Source organism: Lemur catta, chromosome 3, assembly GCF_020740605.2.
Source record: "Lemur catta isolate mLemCat1 chromosome 3, mLemCat1.pri, whole genome shotgun sequence".
NCBI classification, from domain to species: domain Eukaryota; kingdom Metazoa; phylum Chordata; class Mammalia; order Primates; family Lemuridae; genus Lemur; species Lemur catta.
Genome location: NC_059130.1, coordinates 75,036,565 through 75,055,124, shown reverse-complemented (window position 1 = coordinate 75,055,124; position 18,560 = coordinate 75,036,565). Strand labels below are relative to the sequence as shown.

Here is an 18,560-nt window from a genome sequence, read left to right as displayed (position 1 = left end):
CATTAGAATAAATAACTAATACATTTATTCTGAAGAAGCTACTATCCAGGGAAATCGTTAGGAGGAATCTTAGTACAGAAATCCTTGGCAGAATTCTAGGAAAAATTTAGTTTGCAAAATTGTAAATTCTAACAGTTATAAAATCCATTTTTCTCTTATGAATATGGGTTTGTTTTAGAGAGAAATTCTTCTCTGGATTTATTTAGCTACTCTAGTCCAGATTTATTTAGCTAAACATTTATAGAAAATTTTTAACTATTATAATAGTTGCTATTTATATGGTTAAGTCACCACACAGTGCTAAATATCTCCTGAGGAGAAAAACCAGTATAGGAGTTAAACCAGATGACAAATATACACCAGAAGAGAGAACGTCTAGTAATGCCTAGCATTTTGTTTAGGGTTTGGTGAATTTTACTATTTCAGGACTTTTTGTTTCTCAAGGATAGTTTGCTACTATTTCTATTTTATAATTGAGTAGAAATGTAAAAATTCCTTTCCTCTATCCTTCTGGTACGTAAGAAAAGGACAGTAGTTGGCAAGCACTATTTTTATGTTGACAACCAGAGCTATTTTGAGCCTGTTTAGTACTACCCAATGTTTACGCCAAGAAAACAGGTTAGCATGACATTAGCAAGCTAAAGAGTAAATTCTCAGTTCTTGGTAATTTAATAAGCACATATCTTTTGAATAACCCAAAGGCTAGCTTTTGGTCATAAATAATAATGCAATTCATCAACATAAGCCATTGAACCATAATTAGAAAGTCCTACCTTTTGTGCATCTCCTGTGAAATACGCAATGGCCAGGGTGGGCAGAATCATGAACAGTGCATTATAATAGAGCAGACCATATTTTCCCAGCTCCTAGAATAGTAAATAATTAGGTGTTTCATTTAGTTCTAGCAGATAGATATATACAACCAAGTACAGAGTACTACCCGAATTATACATACATATATACACACACACCCTCTTCAACATACACAGTAAATTAGTTAAGTCAGAAGTTCTGTAAACATTAAGAAATAAGATAAACTTTCAAGAGATCAAAAATAAAGACAAGTTTATAAGATTTTAAATTTATTTGAAATAAATTCCTCAAATGCTTAAGATCAGAGAAATAACAATGACATCAACTGTCTGCCTCAAAACAGCAAGGAGGGAAGAAGTTCTTTTGAACACACACACACCTACATAGAAACACATCCCTGAAGCCTTTCTCTTTTCAGAATTGAATCAAGAGTCATCAAGCTAGTCTGGGCTTTTCAAACGCAAAACACAGTGTCATTAAAGAGAGATGGATGGTCAGATCCAGATACACAGACTCAGACCTAGACCAAAACAGCACACCCCAGTGAAGTATTTCTGAAAATATATATGTGAAGCACAGTGAAGATTAAGATTACTTATAACTACAACTCCCAAAACACGATATGAATAGTTGTGGCCTTAGCTACCGGGGAGCAACAACACATCTTCAAACATAGGGAGTCTGTAAGAACTCCTGGGTCCACCTTTGATTCACACACTTCTGGGACATTCAGCAGGAAGTACAGTCATCTAAAAAAAAACGCCAGGTTTTAAGGGGGGGTGGATAGTGGAGGAGTACTAAGTATCACTGAATGATGTAAAAAGTGAAACTACTTTCTCAAAAGCAGCTTTGAAAAAACTGGAAACAAATATCCTACAACAAAAAACTAGCTGAGTAGACTATAATACAGCTGTACAATAAAGCATTACATTGCCACTATTAACAAAAATGTTTAATGATGCTGGTTGACTTGGAAAGGTGTTCACAAAACAGAACTAAGTAAAAACTGTAAGTTAGAAATTATTATATATCATCCCTCTTTTGTTTAAGTTTTTTTTTTTTTTTTCAAAGAGACAGGGTCTGGCTCTCTTGCCCAGGCTGGAATATAGTGGTATGATCATAGCTCTCTGTAACCTCAAATTCCTGGGCTCCAATGATCCCTCTTCCTTAGGTTGCTAAGTAGCTAAGACTACAGGGGCACACCATCAAGCCCAGCCAATTGTTTAAAAAAAAATTTTATAGAGATGGGGTCTCACTATGTTGCCCAGGCCAGTCTTGAACTCCGGGCCTCAAGCAGTTCTCCTGCCTCAGCCTCCCAAAGTGCTGGTATTACAGGCGTGAACCACTGCACCCAGTCTAAACTTTTACATAAAGATAAGTGTGGATGCACACACATACAATAAAGCATATCTGGAAGAATTAAGGGAGATTTATATTTTCTTCCACTTGCTTATCTATGTTTTCTACTACTTCTATCATAAACATGTATTATTTTATGTGTTTAAGTTAAAAATGTTTTAAATTCAATAGCTGCATTCAGGTCTAAAATGCAGTACAAAGTCTTTATGCCATATGATTCATGATTATAAGCAGTTCTGAAATTATAGGTAATAAAACTCCTGACTTATTAAAAGCATCTCAGTGTGGCCATACTGGATACACCAAATGACTGCTTGCTTATGGTCACCACAAACATCAGTGAAAAGGTGTGCCTTGTTTGTAAGGCAGCAAGAAAAAAGCCATCCTGGGACAACCTTTAAGAATGGGAGCTCAGTCAGCCAGAGACGTGAGTGTTATTCAGGAAGTAGAGGATGTGCATCTAAACGCACACACAGACATATATCCTTCAGATAACTGATAAACGACAAAAAACCTAAATGCCAAAACTACTCTATTTTTCTTTTCACATTTTAACTGTTTTGAATATCTTTCTCCTTGCCTTCTTAAACACAGTACACTAAAATTTGACTCAGAGCACCATCATAAACAAGCATTGTCTTATGATGCATCATTATGCATCATAAACATGCATCATGTTTATGTATTATGCTCTCATACAATGTTGCCCTTACTGATATTTAATAGCCCCTACTACATCATTTCTTTTTCAGTAATTGTCTTTTATAGTTTTCCTGTTGTTTCTGTTGTTATTAGCTGACCTTTTATATTGCAGGTAAGCCTCTCTGACTCTAAACAGAATTCTACCTTCTAGTCTATTGCTTCTAATCTGTGAACTAGGAAAAGCAGATCGATGAGCTCAAAAATTCTAAAATGAATAAGTCATAAGTCATCTCTGAGTGAGGAACTAAAGGGCTCTCCTAGGAATAAAATACTCAGAAACCCTCTTTATTTTTTCTCTAGGTTCTAGGATGTACTCTGGATTGTGCTGTCTAATATGGTAGTTAGTCACTAGCCCTACATGTAGCTATTTAAATTTGATTATAATTACATAAAATTACTGATTCAGTCCCTCAGTTGTACCAGTCATTTTTCAAGTGCTCAATAGCCACACATGGCTAGTAACTACTGTTAAGAGACAACAGAGATACAGAAGATTTCTATCACAGAAAATTTTATTGAACAGTGCTGTTTTAGACAGCTGAAGCTGCTACACAAAATGTTATTAATAGCACCTATTTTCCAAAGCAGCAAATAGGCTGAAGCAAAAAACAGAGTGAGACCAAATTTCTAATGCTCCTTTTTTCCTAGCTACTTTTAAAAGTTATAAATTTTTACTAGCAGCTTCCATTAAAACGCAACCAACATACAGATTCATCAAGGCAAATAAATGAAGGACAAGACATAAAAGGTATATTTAAAAGAACCGTGCTAAAAATAAATCTATACTGTTCCTAGTTCTTCTATGATATGCCCCAAAAATTCTCTGAAAATAGTGAAACCTCCTGGGATGGACATACAATCCAAAATTCTTTTCAGGAGGAGAAGGCAAAGCACCTGGTCAAGACAACACCAGCTCAAAATATTACTACTTTCAAGTAGGTAGGGCATTTGTATTTATTTGTTATCTGAGCTCCCAAAAAGGACATGAAGCAGTTTCAGAAATACTGTACATTAATAGAAGAGACTAAAAACTAAGCAGATAAGGTCATTTGACTGAAGAGAAAATACAGGTAGGAAAATAAGATAAAAGTCATGGTCAGTCACAAGATTTAATTATGAGATAAAAATGTACCAGCTGCTCAGGAAAAACTATGATGACATTTAAGACAAATATCTCATATTGGTCCTCATATAGGATACATTATGATATCAAGGACAATTCCTTCAATAACAACCCTACGATATAGAAAGTTGAGTTGCATTTAACTGTAACTTACAGTAATGTAATCTCGTAACATAATGTAGCAAAAGCAATGTGATTCAAATACTCAGCTTTCTGATGTTCTGGCTTGATCTAAAATAAAACTGAATGTGTCTATTTCCAAAGTATATAGTAAACAAAAAATATCTTGTAACACCTTTGTGTGTTTGCTGCAAGTAAAGGGCAAAGAGCCAGCTATACAAAGTTCACATGAATGAGATCTAGGCCAGAGAACTCAGTGTTGCCCCTGAGAGAGAGATCCTAATGCTCCCTAAACCTTCCCATTATTTAGGGCAAACAAACAAAGGCCATCTTTGTTTTGCAGCCCCTTCCAACCTTCCAACACTCACTTCTCTTCAAGCCTATCCAAAGATTTCCAGATATTTTTCTTTCTCCTCCCAAGTCCCTCACCAAGTCCTCTAGAACAGCAGTCCCCAACCTTTTTGGCACCAGGGACTGGTTTCATGGAAGACAATTTTCCCACTGATGGAAGAGGCAGGGGGATTGGGTCAGGCAGTGATGCGCGGCCCGGTTCCTAACAGGCCGAGGACCAGCACTAGGCCTCGGCCCGGGATTTGGGGACCACAGCTCGAGAAAACAGCCATGAACATAACACTTTCCTCTAATGAACACCCCTTTCTTTCCCGGCCACACTCTGTCAATATCCACACAATCTCCTCCATAAAAGCCAGCAATAAAATCTAACTTCTAATTAATTAATTAAAAAAATAAAGTTTCTTATGAAAGCAACAAAGTACAGGCATTTTACCCTCTCACAGTCCCCATGTTTTTCCCATCCCTCCTGAGTTTTTTCTTTATTCCCCATTTTTTCACTGAGGAATTGACATTGCTACTCTCAACATCAGTATGTATCTGTTAAAGAAGCTTTAAATTGCTACCTACTTTTGAATCTAATTTTTGTTTTACGTATGCACCATTTGCTGCCGTCAGGACATCATTTATCAGAATAAAAACATATCCTTCCAGATCAAATGCCAAGTCAGAGCTGCAAAACATATGCAATACTTTTTTAGAACAACTTACATTTAAAGAACATGCATTTAATTTTAAAAAGGTCTGTACTATAAATATTGACAAGAACATATTCTTATTTACGTAAGTGAACATTAGGCATTTTATCAGCTACTAGCAATTTTTGATTCCTGGTCATAATCTGCAATTTCATATTCAATAAAAGGTTCTTCAGAAATGAGAAGCACTAACACTTAAACACATCATTAGCAATAATCAATCGTGTCAGTTAATAGCACACTGCTCTGAATTCTAAGTCAGATAACAAGCAACCAAATTTACCATTACTATACATCTCTGAAGCAGGCAGAAGGCATCAGAGCTCAATTTCGCAGGAAAGGAAACCGAAAGGATGAAGCTGTCAACATATCATTTTCCAAAGGTTCACACAAAAGGTAGGACTATCCTGCACAGGTAGTTGAGCCCAGTGGAATTTCTTAAGTGTGGATCATGGTTAGTTCTGAGATCAAGCTAGAATAGTGTCTAACCACATATTAATAGTAGGAGCTCAAATACTTAAATAATTGCTCAATGACCCTATGAGGTATAACTATAGGGATTAGGGAAACTGACAAGATAAGAACTTAGTAAAATTAATAAATAAAAATCTGAGAAAAGCATACCGTCAGCATACTTCAGCACCCTAGCTAAAACAGTGGCCCCATATTCTATGATTTTGCAAAGATACTATATATGTGTAGCTAAACTCCTAAATGGAACCAAGACTTCTGAGAAGCTCTCTGCGTTTGCAATTTTAGGCAGGACTAGCTTAAAGCACACCCCCTACCCCAAGCAGTCTAACATTAACTTCAGATTCCTTTCCTACCAATCTCTTTCCCAAGTCAAAGGTTCTAATTAGGCAAGACTGGTCCAGATAGCAATCCTTGTCAGAAGATTCTTGCAGACCAGAGAAAGCCTCGAGAAACCCCTGTCATATGGTACTATTTTATATCCCATCAGTTTCAAGGAAACGCTTCAAAGACTAACTAACAAGGCATCTCTAAAAAGAAAGGTTGGAGGCTAGTATAGAATTTTTCTCCAAGGGGGCAATATGACCTAGAGAGAAAAGTAGTCACCTATATAACCAATTTCTAGTAACCAATTATGCCACCCTCTTTTCTTTTTTTTGGATAAAATTTCACTTAGAGATTGAGGGTAAAATAGAATTTGACTTATAATACTTTCCCCCACCTCCACCACAGGGATATGATGAAGGCAAATGAGCCAATCTAAGAAACACACTGGAACTCCCCAATGGAAAATGTATGTCAGACAGAATTTGTGGCATTAGCAAATCCACATATGCATGCCCTAGACTGCGTAAAATGTTATAGAAAGCTTCTAACAATCATTTTAATTTTCTGAATCTCTGGGTGTACATTTTCCCCAAGTATTTTAAAACTAAAACTTAAGTGGAAAAACCGTTAATAATCTAATAGAATATCTAAGTTATGAAATTTGTGATACATCTTATGTGAGGCCAATTAAAGCGATGCTATTATTCATTATTCCAAAGGCAAATGATTCATTGTCATTTTCCTCACCTCACAGAAGACACTCTTTTCTTTAGCAGCATGCAAAATAAAAGAATGCCATGTGGTTTAAAAAAATCACATAGACTCTGACATCAGGTACAGATTCAAGTTCCAGCTTTGCCATTTACTAGCTGTGTGACTTTGAGCAAGTTTCTGAACTTAAGTTTTAGTTTCCTCAACTATAAAATAGGAAAATTATACCCATACCTCTCAGAGTTGTTGTGAAGAACACATAATAATATGTGTAAAATGCCACACATACTGTGTGGCACATGGTATGTGCTCAGTAAGTAGAAGACAGTAACAAATCCTAAATTATATCAATTTAACTTTTAAGAATTCCAAGAATCGTAATTTTGCCAGCCTTGATCTTAATATAGCCCCCAAAAATTCGACCTTTTGAAGAGTCTTTTGGCTGCTTTTCAAAGATACGATTCTTTTTAGGCCATAAAGAATTATTATCGATAACTGATTGCTTATTATCAGTAATTATTGACAATTTCTAATGTGCTATACATAGGTCTACATCTTACCTGGCAGCTACAAAGGCTCCAATAATCATTGCAAATACAGTCATTTTAATACCCCAAGAAAAAGTCTTCCTACAAAATAAAATAATTTAAAAATATACATGTGACTAGTTATTCACATAGACTCATTTTACAACACAGGCAAAAAAAAAATATGACTTTTTTCCTCAAAAAAAACCTATAGACAATCATATTTTAAATGTTTCTGAGAGACTGGATATTTAAAAGAACCCTTTTGATGAAGCCAAAACTCATTTTGTTACATAAATAATTATACTCAGTTTTTTCTTATTATCATTTATTAATAGTGAGTTTGAATTTCTGTAAATCAGAATTTCTTTAAATAGAGAAAGGTCACATACAAAAGGAGCTAAGACATGAACACTACTTAAAACTTTTAATACCTATGATTCTGACCCAGCCTTTCCCATTGGCAGCAGTAGGCACAGAAATTCTAGAAAGTAAATCTCATGTTCAGACAGGTTTCCAACTTCCGTTCACAACCTTCCCAACTATTGCTCCCGCAAACTCTCAATTCCAATAGCCAAGGGAGAAGGGTGCTTAAACTTCTCAAAAGTTGAAGTAGAAACAAGACAATTTTAATATCTCACATATGCTGGGCACCTCTTCAAGGTGATTAAAGTTGTTTAAAGAATAGATAAATCAGAAATTTAGCTCACTTGAGTAAAACTCCTTCAGCAAACATTGTAAACAGGATGGAGAACCTTCTTAGAACTGTAAACATTGGCAAGCTGCAAAAATAATAATAATAATAATTAGGTAAGATAAAATTTAACTTATTTTTTTTAAACCAAGGTTTTCCATATTGGTAGTTTAAAATTACATTCATCTATTCCTTCCATTATGGAAATCCCATGCTAATTAATCTGTGATTAAACTCTTACTTCTAAGAATAATTCTTATTTGAAAGCCTAAAAGTTGCTTTTAAAATACTACTAAAAGTGAGAAACATTAAATTAACTATTAAACTTTTTTATTTTACTCTACTAATTATGCAAATACCCTAAACTGTAACCATATTAGTCTTTAATAGAAAAAGGCTTCTTTTTCATTTCTTCACTGGTCTGACCTCCCTTCTGATCCCCTAGACCACCTAAAAAACATCTATGAAAATCTTACCCCATGAAATGCCTTGATTGTCCTTTTGTGGATGTAATTTTGTCTTCCTCTAAATTCCCAGAGCATTTTGCTTGCACTAATCAAACATACAGCCACTTGCAATATAGTTATTTCTGAATGTATCTTATCTCACTCCAAAGTGCCTTATACTTAGCTGGCGATCAAAGATAGGGTGTCAATGAATGGATGGATGACAATGGATGAAAAAAAGCAAACTCTATACAAGCAGCACTTTACAGCAGCAGGCCTGCAATTCTTTCCAGGTGGGTAATGAGATGGAAAAGGATGCCCCACCCGTAATAAATTCGACTTGGAACTCTCCCCAGAGAAATCATACTGGTCATTCTGTCAGGTTTCTTGGGTTTGAAAAAAGGAAAAAATGAAAAATGCTTTGTCTCTGAAACTCAGAGATCTCCCCATTCTGTTTTACAGTCATCCAATATGCCAGTGCTTTAGCTTATATGGAAGTGGTGAAGCCATGGGTTTCTCTTAAATAGCTTCTGTGTGTGTGTGTGTGTGTGTGTGTGTGTGTGTGTGTGTGTGTGTGTGTGTGTGTGTGTGTGTGTGTGTGTGTGTGTGTGTGTGGTTTTTTTAAAGACAGGTCTGCTCTGTCACCCAGGCTGGAGTGCAGTGGTGTGATCATAGCTCACTGTAACTTCAAACTCCTGGGCCTGAGCAATCCTCCCACCTCAGCCTCCCATGTAACTAGGACTATAAGCACACGCCACTACACCCAACTAATTTTTAGAAAAAAATTTCTGTAGAGATAGGGTATCACTATGTTGCCCAGTCTGGTCTCAAACTCATGGCCTCAAGCGATCCTCCCACCTGGGCCTCCCAAAGTGCTAGGATTATAGGTGTGAGCCACCTTGCCCGGCCTGTATGTCATTTTAACATCACACATCCAATATATACTATACTCCTTAAGTGGAGAAGCCAGGAATTGGAAGGTTAGAGGGTAACAAGACAATATGGACATGGAGTAGAGAGCTACTCCTTCTTTCTAAAAGTGAATATACTACCTCTATGGTTACACTGCCATGGGTAAGATTATTATTAATATTTATATCAGGGTTCTCCCTGATGTTGCTTAACTATTTATTGTTAAAAGAAAAACTGCACAAGTTCTCCTGCCTACCCCCTGATTCTGCTATGTGGAATTTGCCTAAAATATAATATTTATAAACTGTATTAAAGAACTGAAATCCCAGAAGCTTAACATACATTCCTCATTAGCGCAGGTCTGGAAAAATAATGAAAATCTCCTATCACAGCATTTTATAAGACTTTTAACATCAAAGTGAGGGAGACAAAAACAAAACATACAAAAAACTCCTTTTTCTCTTCAAAGGAAAAGAACTTAAACTAAAACCCTTTGGTGCAACCTTCATTATTTAGTAATAGAAACTTTGTGGCCTTTTCATTTTTTCCATAATCAATAAAAAAGTGTAAATATTTGACATTCAAGTACAATTTTAAGAATACATTATATTAACCTCACTAGTAAAATAAAGTTATCCATACTTCAGTTTCTTTGTGCTGAACAGTCCCGTGATTTGGTTCCCAAAATATAGTAGAGGTAGTGGAAACGTCTAGAAAATTTAAAAAGGGATAACAATACTCAATAATAAAGATAGCTAAAACAAGGTCCTTTCAAACAGTAACAATTTTGTTTATATGATCAAATTCTTTCCACTTAAAACATAAGATTAGTTCTCTTACACACAGTTTGACCCCCATGAAACATCCAAACACCACTAATCTTGGATAAACAGCATTACTATGTCAGAAAGAAAGTGAGGAAAACAGGGAAAGAAAAGAAACAGAAATATGAATATGATCAATGTGGGACAGAAACATCATTTGCTTTAAGATATGAAATGTATTAGCCCAAGGCTCTAATGTCAGCAGAAAAAGGAAAGGCATTTCATCTTCATGCAGAATCAAGCAAAGGCAGAAAGAAGAATATGAAATAAACCCCAGAATAAAGAATGCAGGATACACTGGCTAGATTTGATGGATACATAAATTGCAAAACTGTTATACTCCCAATAAGTGTGTATTAATTAAAATAGAAGATTTCTAGGTTGTTTTTTTTTTCCTTAATTTTAAAGAGATTGTAGGGCTTCTTTAGCACATTACTACATTTATTCTTTACCTTCATTATACCCACTCTGGATTGGGTACTGCAGTTTTTAAATATGCAAGGCACTAATAAAATATATAGTGACTTCATTTCATAAAATAAAGTATTACTTTTTTTTTTCTTTTACCTTTCGAGGTACATTTCTGTCAAAGTCAGGAAACTTGACTACTCTGAGTGCCTTTCCCACCCACAGAACTGCTACTGTGGCCACCATCTGTAAACAGAGAACACAGATTCACTGTTCTACGTATAAAGACACACACAGAAGTTCTAACAACATAAACCACGTAATGCTGAGGATTCCAACTAACCTGGCCAAGTCCAACACATAGGGAGGAGGGAAATCTACAAAAAGGGCAAAGAAAAAAAAATAAGGTCAGAAAAACCTAAATGTAGCTACTACGTTGAATTCAATTTGTACCTCGGCAACCTTTTTAAATGTCTTTTGATACAAGCCACACCAACATCTGCCCCTTATCCAAGTAAAAATCTTGTGAGAAAAAGCCCTGCCGGTTGTCAGGCCACACTGCTGATCTTGTAGCCTCCAGCGACCACTTGCCTCATCTTGTCCCATTCTACAATTTCAATCGGCTGCCTGCAACGGATTTTGCAAGGAAGTTAAGATAGATCTATACAACGGTTTCACACCTTTAAAAACAACAACTACTACCTCTTCTGCCTTAGAGTCCCAGCGACAGCAAGGGAATAATCATAAATGGGCGTGAGGATGTGCACGTCCCCAGAGGCTGTCAGTGGGTGCAGGGGACACTGAAGCCCCGGACCCCTGCCCAGGGTGCGGAGGACGGAGGGCATCTCTCGCTCTCCTCCCTGCTTGGCATGCACAGGGGCTCAAAAGTCACCAAGCAACCTCGCTCCATCGCTCCAAACGCTCTAAAAGGCAGGGTTTTCAGGGCGCTGCACCGAGGGCACCGCAGGCGCTGCCCGGAACGCGCCGGGCCGGCCAGAGCACGGCGCCGGGAGCGGACCCCAGCCCCAGGCCGGCGCGCCCAGCCCGCTCCGCCGCCCGAGCCGCGCGCGCCAGCCTCCCGCCCTCCCCAGCGCCCGCCCAACTTTATTCAGTTTCAACTTCGCGAGCAAAGTCCAGGGAGCCGGCGCCCCGCCGCCGCCCGCTCCTCCTCCGCGGCCCGGCCGCCGCCGCGGCCCTACCTGTAACTGGTGAGCACGCTCTTGTTCACCACCACGATCAGGAAGGAGCTCACGCCGTAAAAGCCGGCGGCCAACAGCTTCAGAAACACGGTCAGCGTTTCGGCCGGCGCCATCCCCAGCTCCTCCTCATCTCTGTGTGTGGAGGATTTCGCGGGGGCTTCTCCTTTAACCCGAGCATGCTGACGTCTATGAACTTCCGCCATGGCTGCGGCGGCGGCGGCGGCGCGGGCCTGGGAGCGGAGCGGCGGGCGGGCCTGGCTGCGGGGCCGAGCGGCGCGGGGGCCTGCAGTCACTGCGGCGGCTCCCAGGGCACTCGCGGGAGCGGGGTCTGTGGACCGGGCCAGCCGCGCGCTCGCGGCCTCGGCTCCCCGCAGAGCCTCCGCCCGTCCCCGCCCAGGGGCAGGGACGCCGAGGTTCACACCCTCGGGGACTTTGCTCCGGCATTGTGCAACGCTGGGTCAGAGGGCAGGGGCCGTGCCGGGCTCGGCCTGGGCAGGGGTTGGTGAGGGCCCGGAGAAGGGGCGGCCGCGCCCCTGAGCCCGGGGCTGAGACGGAGAAGCGGGGGTAACCATTCGGGGGCACCGGAGCGTCGGGCGACAACCCACTGACGCCTAGCGATGCGGTGGGCTTGCGCCTGCGCACGAGCACGCGCCGGGTCTCTCGGCGGAGTTCTCGGTGCCTGAAGCGGGGGAGACTGCTGGAGGGGTTGGGGGCTGGACGGCCGTATTCTCCAGATAACTGCCGCCACAAAAGTGCAGACTCTCCTCCCCTCCGTAACAGGGGGCTGGCCGAGTAGTTATGGTATGTTGCGTCTAGACTCATTTTGAATGCTCTTTTGGTCTCTCTTGCAGAAGGTCAAACAAAGCCCTTCAAAAGTATTAGATGTGGATCAACAGTAAACACTCACCGAACGTTTCATTCTACATGCCTCAAGCTTCTTACACTTTCTGAAACAATACTTTCTTTGCAGATCATGGAAGAAGCTTTTAAGAAAAATGTTGACATTATCCAAAAAAGTAGCAAGATAATTAAGCACTTTAAAGTTTGGTGAAGTGCAAGGTGTTTGGAGCCTAAAAGACTTGACGTCCAATTCTAGGATTCCTAGAAATGCACTACCTCCCTAACCCCCTACCCTCCTCACCACCACCATCCCCCCAAGCTGTGTGCTCTTGGGTCCAATTAGATGACATCTCTCCAAACCTGCATATCCCCATCTCTATGAATGTAAAGCTAGCAGAGAGCTAGTTTTCAGTGAATGGTAGCCATTATTATATAACAGAAGCAAATCATTATCAGTTTAAGCAAAGAAATTACATATCTAATTTTAATAGATGAGGAAAGAACATTGAATTATTTTTCTAAATGCTTGGTCTACATCATTTTTTATTTCTTTTTTTCTTATTTTTAAATTGTGGTAAAAATATACATAACAAAATTAATCATTTTAACACAACCCCCCCCCCTTTATTTTGAGACAGAGTCTTGCTCTGTCGCTCAGGCTAAAGTACAGTGGCACGATCATAACTCACTGCTACCTCAAACTCCTGGGCTCAAGTGATCCTCCCAGCTCAGCCTACCAAGTAGTTGGGACTACAGGCGTACACGCACACATCACCACGCTTTGCTAATTTTTAACTTTTTTGTAGAGATAGGTCTTACTCTGTTGCCCAGGGTGGTCTCAAACTCCTGGCCCTAAGTAATCCTCTGTCTCAACCTCCCAAAGTGCTGGGATTACAGGTGTGCGCCACCATGCTCAGTCCATTTTAACCCTTTGGGTGTACAATTCAGTGGCATTAAGTATATTCACATGTTATGCAACCATCACCACTAATCCATCTTCAAAACTTTTTCAACATCCCAGACTGAAACTCTTTACTCATTAAACAATCACTTCCCATTCCCAGATTCACCCCTTGGCCTCCCCCACCAGTGTTCTACATTCTGTCTCTGTGAATTTGACTAGTTGAGATACCTCATATAAGTGGGATCATACAGTATTTGTCCTTTTGTGCCTAGCTTATTTCACTTAGCATAATGTTTTCAAAGTTCATCCACATTGTAGCGTATGTCAGAATTTCCTTCCTTTTTTAATGCTGAATAACATTCCATTGTATATGTTTAATTCATCTATATCTTTTTAACTATTCTAGGAACACCTCTGTTCTTGGTATGTTCTTTAAGAAGAGTTCACACACAGGATGAAGTTCTTAACATGTCCTACAAAGTCAGGTAATGTGGCTCCTGCCCACACGTCCAGAGCCACTATTCACATTTACTTCCCTAAGCTGCAGATAAATCAGCAACATGGGTTCATGCTTCTGCATCTTTACTCTCATATTTCTTCCATCTGGGATGCTTTTTCTCTCCTTCTCATTACTCTTCTCCTGAAGAGCTCTTACTTTTCCTTTAGTATTTAGGCAAAACATTGCCTCCTGTCTGGTCAACCTGCCTTCACTCTGCCCCTCCCTTCACAGAATTGACATCTCTCCTTTGTGCCTCTCCCATGCCATCTTTGAATATCCCCTAATATAGAGTATCTGAGTCTGTTTGTGCTGCTATAACAAAATACCTGAGAGTGAGCAAGTTATAAAAAACAGAAATGTATTTTTTCACAATTCTGGAGGCTGAGTGCAAGATCAACGTGCTGGCAAATTGGTTATCTGGTGAGGGCTGATCTCTCTGCTTCCAATATGGTGCTTTTACCATTGTATCCTCTGAAGAGGAAGAACACTATGTCGTCACATGTCAGAAGGGACAGAAGGTCAATAAAGGACAAACACTGAGTGAAGCCTCTTTTGTAAGGCATTAATCTCATTCATGAGGGCAGAGCCTTTGTGACTTAAACACCTAAAGGCTCCTCCTCTTAATAATATCACATTGGTGATTAAGTTTCAATGTATGAATTTTGGGGGACACACTCAGACCATAGCATAGAGGCTCTGGATTACATGTTTACATATCATTCTCTTCTACTGGACAGTGAGCTGCTTGAGGACAGAAACAGGCAGGGATGCCTAGCACAGTTTAGATGTTTCTATTGAATGAATCAATAAATGGTGAAACTAATAACAAGAAAAATGACCAAATTTCTTCCTTGACTGCTGGGAGCAGAAGAAAAATAACAAGCAACATCCCCATGGAAAAAATATTATTATAAAAGTAATAATGCCCCTCATAACAAAAACAAATATATACATATTACACACACATACATACACATATATTTTTATTCATTTCTAAACATATCCAGAATAGAATTAGGAAAGAACATTGATCTTCAAACCAGACTATGCCTCTGACACTTACTAATTTTGTGACCTTGGGCAAATTACTGGGTATTACTGTGCTTCAGTTTCCCCGTCTGTAAAATGGAGTTCACAATAGTACCCACCTCAGAGGGTTGTGGTGACAATTAAATTTATAATAAATATAAAGTGGTTAGAACATAGTAAATACTTTACAAGTGTTCATTATAATTACCATTATTATCATTATTATTATTATTATTATACAACCTTTATCACTTCACTTACCATTCCTTGAAGGTCTTTCTGCGACAGCACATAAACTCTACCTCATTCTTTTCAAAGGCTGAAGAGTGTTCCGTTAATCAGGTGCATCATAATTCATGTAACCTTTCTTATGGACATTTAGGTTATTATCAGTTTTTCAGTTTATGAAAACAATCTTTGTCCATTCAACTTTGTACAGGTATAAGTTTCTAGAAGTGGAATTGTTTAGTTAAAGGCTACTTTTGAAAATGTTAGTAGAATTAGCAAATTGATCTCCAAAGAGGTTATACCAATTGTATATTCCCACTAACACTACATGAAAATGAAACCCTCTTTTATAAAGTCGGAGGGCAGCAGTGGGGAACACTGAAAGAGATCAAGTTCTACCCTGTGGAGGTATGAAATGCCAGATACAAGTTGATGCAATAAATCAATTGCAATTACACAAAATGAAAATAAATCTAAGAGTACTGACCCAGGCAACTACTGTTGTTTTTCTCAGCATGATTACGTTATTTATTAACAAATATTGAAGACCTACCACAGGCCACAAACCGTGTTGGATTTTCTCAACACCAGTAATGATTTGGATGCTGTGGACCTTTAGTAAAATGCCATGGAATTAAGTGGGGCATGGTGGCTCACGCCTGTAATCCTGGCACTCTGGGAGGCTGAGGCAGGAGGATCCCTTGAGCTCAGGGGTTCAAGACCAGCCTGAGCAAGAGCGAGACCCCGTCTCTACTAAAAATAGAAAGAAATTAGCTGGACAACTAAAAATTTATAGAAAAAAATTAGCTGGGCATGGTGGCGCATGCCTGTAGTCCCAGCTACTCAGGCGGCTGAGGCAGGATCACTTGAGCCCAGGAGTTTGAGGTTGCTGTGAGCTAGGCTGATGCCACGGCACTGTAGCCCAGGCAACAGAGTGAGACTCTGTCTCAAAAAAAAAAAAATGCTATGGAGGTTAATGGTGTCAAGCATTCTCATTAGGTACCCAGACGATGAGACAGATGGTCATATCATAGTAGGATTTTATCTCTTTCTCATAGTATAAGTACTTAGACTTTGGGGCAATTTTTGCTATGTTAGGTACTCAGTTACATTCCCTAACCTCAGTAATATTAGTCACAGAATTACATGTGGGAGATTTATACATTATTTGGTAAAACTGAATAAATATTGAAACATATCTAAAAAAGTTGTTCAAGATTGGAAAGACTACATTAAATGTTCTCATTGAGATATAAGTCTACTCTATTTGGAAAGATCAACTTTGTGAGTTGATAAATTTTATATCTTGCTGGGTAGAATTACTAGCAGAAAAATCCTTGTAATTAAATCACATCTTTTTATCAAGACATTGCCTTTAGCCATCATGTTTTCCTATGAGGGAAAATTGATTCTGTACACTATTTTTTAACATAACTCATATTATTTCTTTTCCCTATACATCTCCCTTTCCCCTGGCTCCCTTGCTGTTCTTATACATGAATTTACGTAGGCCTCTTTTGGTATCCACCTCCATTCAGCAGGTTTTTGTTTCACTGTCAGCCTAGATCATACCCAATGAACTGCTATGTTCCAGCACTGATTACTTGATAGTCAGGGAGCAAAGGTCATATATGTTTTCTATTTGAATAATATTTTTAAAATACTGAAAACAAAAGAGCATAGAGCTTCTCTGCAGAGCCTTGCACTTTTCTATGTTGGGATGGAAGGAAGGAACTTATTGACCAGTGAAGGTGAGGCTAGCAATATGCTACTATTATAATTCATTATCATATTTCATCCTTACCACTCTAGGAAGTAGGTATGGTGAAACAACTTAGGAACGGGAAACAGGGCTGAGAGGAAGTATTAGCCATGCACTGGGTCCCACAGCTCTAAGTGACTGTGTACAGATTTGGCCGTAGGTCTGTTCAAACACTTACTCTGGGCCCAGCGCGGTGGCTCACGCCTGTAATCCTAGCACTCTGGGAGGCCGAGGCAGGCGGATCCTTTGAGTTCAGCAGTTTGAGACCGGCCTGAGCAAGAGCAAGACCCCATCTCTAATAAAAAAAAAAGAAAAAAAAATAGAAAGAAATTAGCTGGACAACTAAAAATATATAGAAAAAATTAGCCGGGCATGGTGGCCCATGCCTGTAGTCCCAGCCACTCGGGAGGCTGAGGCAGAAGGATTGCTTGAGCCCAGGAGTTTGAGGTTGCTGTGAGCGAGGCTGATGCCACGGCACTCTAACCCGGGCAAGAGAGTGAGACTCTGTGTCAAAAAATATAAAAAAAGAAAACACTTAGTCTGTGCCCCTCCTCTAGACAATCCTGCCTCATTTGGGGCAGGTGGACATACTTGCTTCAATTACCAAGTTTAGTGTTTGTCAACCCTATGAAGAAGAATAAACAGGATAAAGGAACAGCAATCTATTGACGTCAACCCCTTCCAAACCAGTTTTACCCCCTCCACTACACTGAAGCTGCTCACCCCTCAGTCACCCTTGACCTCCATGAAACTGAATCCAATGGACACTCTTAGTCCTCCTGCTTGACCACTGACTGCATTTACACTGCTGACATTCTCCCTTCCTTTAGCTACACTCTCTTCCCTTGACTTGTGGATCAGCACACTCTACGGAACCCCTCCTGGTTCTCTGACCTCTCCTCATGCTGCTTTGCTGGTTCCTCCTCTTCTACCAGATCTGTAAATTTTTACATTCCTCAGGGCTCTGTCTTGGGTCTCCTCTTTTCATCTTACTAAATAATCTTATTCCATCCCATGGTTTCAGTTATGGTTTATTGTTCTGGCAATACTTCCCAAATCTATATTGCTTGTGTTCTCTGAAACTCCAGATTAATATATCCAACTGCCTTCCAAATGTCTTCTCTTGGTTAACTCTTTCTGATGCTCTTCGGCATGTCTAAAACTCATCATTATCCTCTCAACCCCAGAATCCTGCTTTTCTCCATTGTTCCCTTTTGTCTCAGGGAATGAATCTTGACAGCTGAGATCCTGGCTATCTTAGCCATCCAAAATGCTTACTACTTCCAATTTATCAGCTCTGAACCGCATCATTTAATCAATCTATTGAACCAATTTATTTTGTACTGGAATTTCAAGATGATCAAGATCTCCATGAACTGTATATTATGGCAAAAATTTGCTGTAACTTGGCGGCAAGACTGTGATTCTACACTGCTGGCCCTGACATGTAAGAAGCAAACTGCTTTTAGTTGGTCCTTATGAACTAATACAGAGAAAAAAGCATTTGTCATGTTAATGGCTGCATACTAGGTATCAGGAGCTGTCCTGTTGATTTGCCCCAGTAAAATTACTATATCTAGAACTTCAACTACAACTGGGGTCACCTCCTGATT

The 18,560-nt window shown here is 39.4% G+C and overlaps 1 protein-coding gene across 1 annotated transcript in view; it reads right to left on the bottom strand.

Annotated features, from left to right (window-relative positions):
* The window catches only part of SLC35D1 (solute carrier family 35 member D1), a 40,189-nt gene extending 28,265 nt beyond the window's left edge, over window positions 1-11,924 (bottom strand). Inside the window, exons 1-8 of the mRNA XM_045547797.1 lie at window positions 11,686-11,924; window positions 10,830-10,863; window positions 10,646-10,732; window positions 9,897-9,964; window positions 7,913-7,984; window positions 7,236-7,304; window positions 5,039-5,141; window positions 774-866 (exon numbers count right to left, since the gene is read on the bottom strand). Coding sequence (XP_045403753.1) covers window positions 774-866; window positions 5,039-5,141; window positions 7,236-7,304; window positions 7,913-7,984; window positions 9,897-9,964; window positions 10,646-10,732; window positions 10,830-10,863; window positions 11,686-11,888 — 729 coding nt within the window. The 5' untranslated portion in view covers window positions 11,889-11,924. The remainder of the gene's footprint in view (window positions 1-773; window positions 867-5,038; window positions 5,142-7,235; window positions 7,305-7,912; window positions 7,985-9,896; window positions 9,965-10,645; window positions 10,733-10,829; window positions 10,864-11,685) is intronic.
* Window positions 11,925-18,560: the final 6,636 nt, after the last annotated feature.